At 33.9% G+C, this 1,122-nt stretch overlaps 1 protein-coding gene across 1 annotated transcript in view; it reads left to right on the top strand.

Annotated features, from left to right (window-relative positions):
- The window catches only part of LOC111407362 (feruloyl CoA ortho-hydroxylase 1-like), an 11,830-nt gene extending 10,888 nt beyond the window's left edge, over positions 1-942 (top strand). The window contains exons 3-4 of the mRNA XM_023036788.1: positions 324-407; positions 742-942. Of these exons, the coding sequence (XP_022892556.1) occupies positions 324-407; positions 742-942 (285 nt within the window). The remainder of the gene's footprint in view (positions 1-323; positions 408-741) is intronic.
- Positions 943-1,122: the final 180 nt, after the last annotated feature.

The following is a 1,122-nucleotide window of genomic DNA, read 5'->3' as shown; positions in this document are numbered from 1 at the left end:
GTTCCTTTTGACGATAGTGTAAAACATATTTGTCCCTTCCTGAAACAATTTCTATCTTATTGAATGTAAAGTGTTATGTGCTAAAACTCAGGTCGTAGCTGCTAGAGGAGGTTCTTTGCATGAGTAGCCCATCAACTAAAACCATCAATAGGAAATTACTTTATTTGCAGGAAAATGAGTTGAAGGACTTTTGAAAACTGAAATTATAATAGTTCTTTCTGCTTGTATGGTTCTTTATTGCTTATTTTGTTCAACACTGTCTAGTTCTTAGATACCTTAATGTTGACAAATTTTTTAACTGATTTCATGTTTCCTTATTATAGCTTGTGAAAAGCCCTGTCACCATATGTGGTGATATTCGTGGGCAAGTCCATGACCTTGCAAAGCTTTTTCGATTTAGTGGAAAGGTATGTGCTTATTTGCCTCTCTCTTGAAAGGATTAAGCCTCTTATGTTACAATTGTGTTTGTCCCAAAAAGATCCCATCCCTTATTATCTTAGCTTGAATTAATACATCTATCGGTGTCCTTTTTTATTGGTTGACAGTGTCCTGACACAAATTATTTGTTCATGGGAGATTATGTCGATCGTGTATGCTATTCAATTGAAACAGTAACAGTGTGTTTCAAAATTTCCTATCTTGACTATAATCATGCTTCTGATCAAAGATCTCTAATGTGACAAGTGACGGTCTAGTAAACTAACTCATTATCATAATTCATATTTATTGCACATCACTTAGTACTTCCTTCATCTGCCTGTTGAGCATAGGCCGCTTATAGGATGTGGGTGTGGAAAATGTCTCTTTGAATTATTAATACACCAAAAAGTTCTGGGTAGAAAAGAAATTACCAATGCAATCAGCAATATATTTAGAAATGCAAATAGTGGATTAGATGGAGACAAACATGTATCCTGTGAAGCAACATATAAACCTGACTAAGCTTATTCAGATGATCAGTGTGGCAGTTTATAAGCCAAAATTTTGTGTTTCTATTCTCGAGTTATGGTATGATAGCTTGCACTTGTCCTCCAATTCATCAATAATGAAGAAATCAAAATTTTATAATAACTTCTACTTGCATTTGTATGTGCACATTTATCAATTGTGAATATTGTGTAT

Source organism: Olea europaea, chromosome 1, assembly GCF_002742605.1.
Source record: "Olea europaea var. sylvestris chromosome 1, O_europaea_v1, whole genome shotgun sequence".
Classification (NCBI taxonomy): domain Eukaryota; kingdom Viridiplantae; phylum Streptophyta; class Magnoliopsida; order Lamiales; family Oleaceae; genus Olea; species Olea europaea.
The sequence above is the reverse complement of the archived record's forward strand: the minus strand, read 5'-3'. Positions and strand labels throughout refer to the sequence as shown.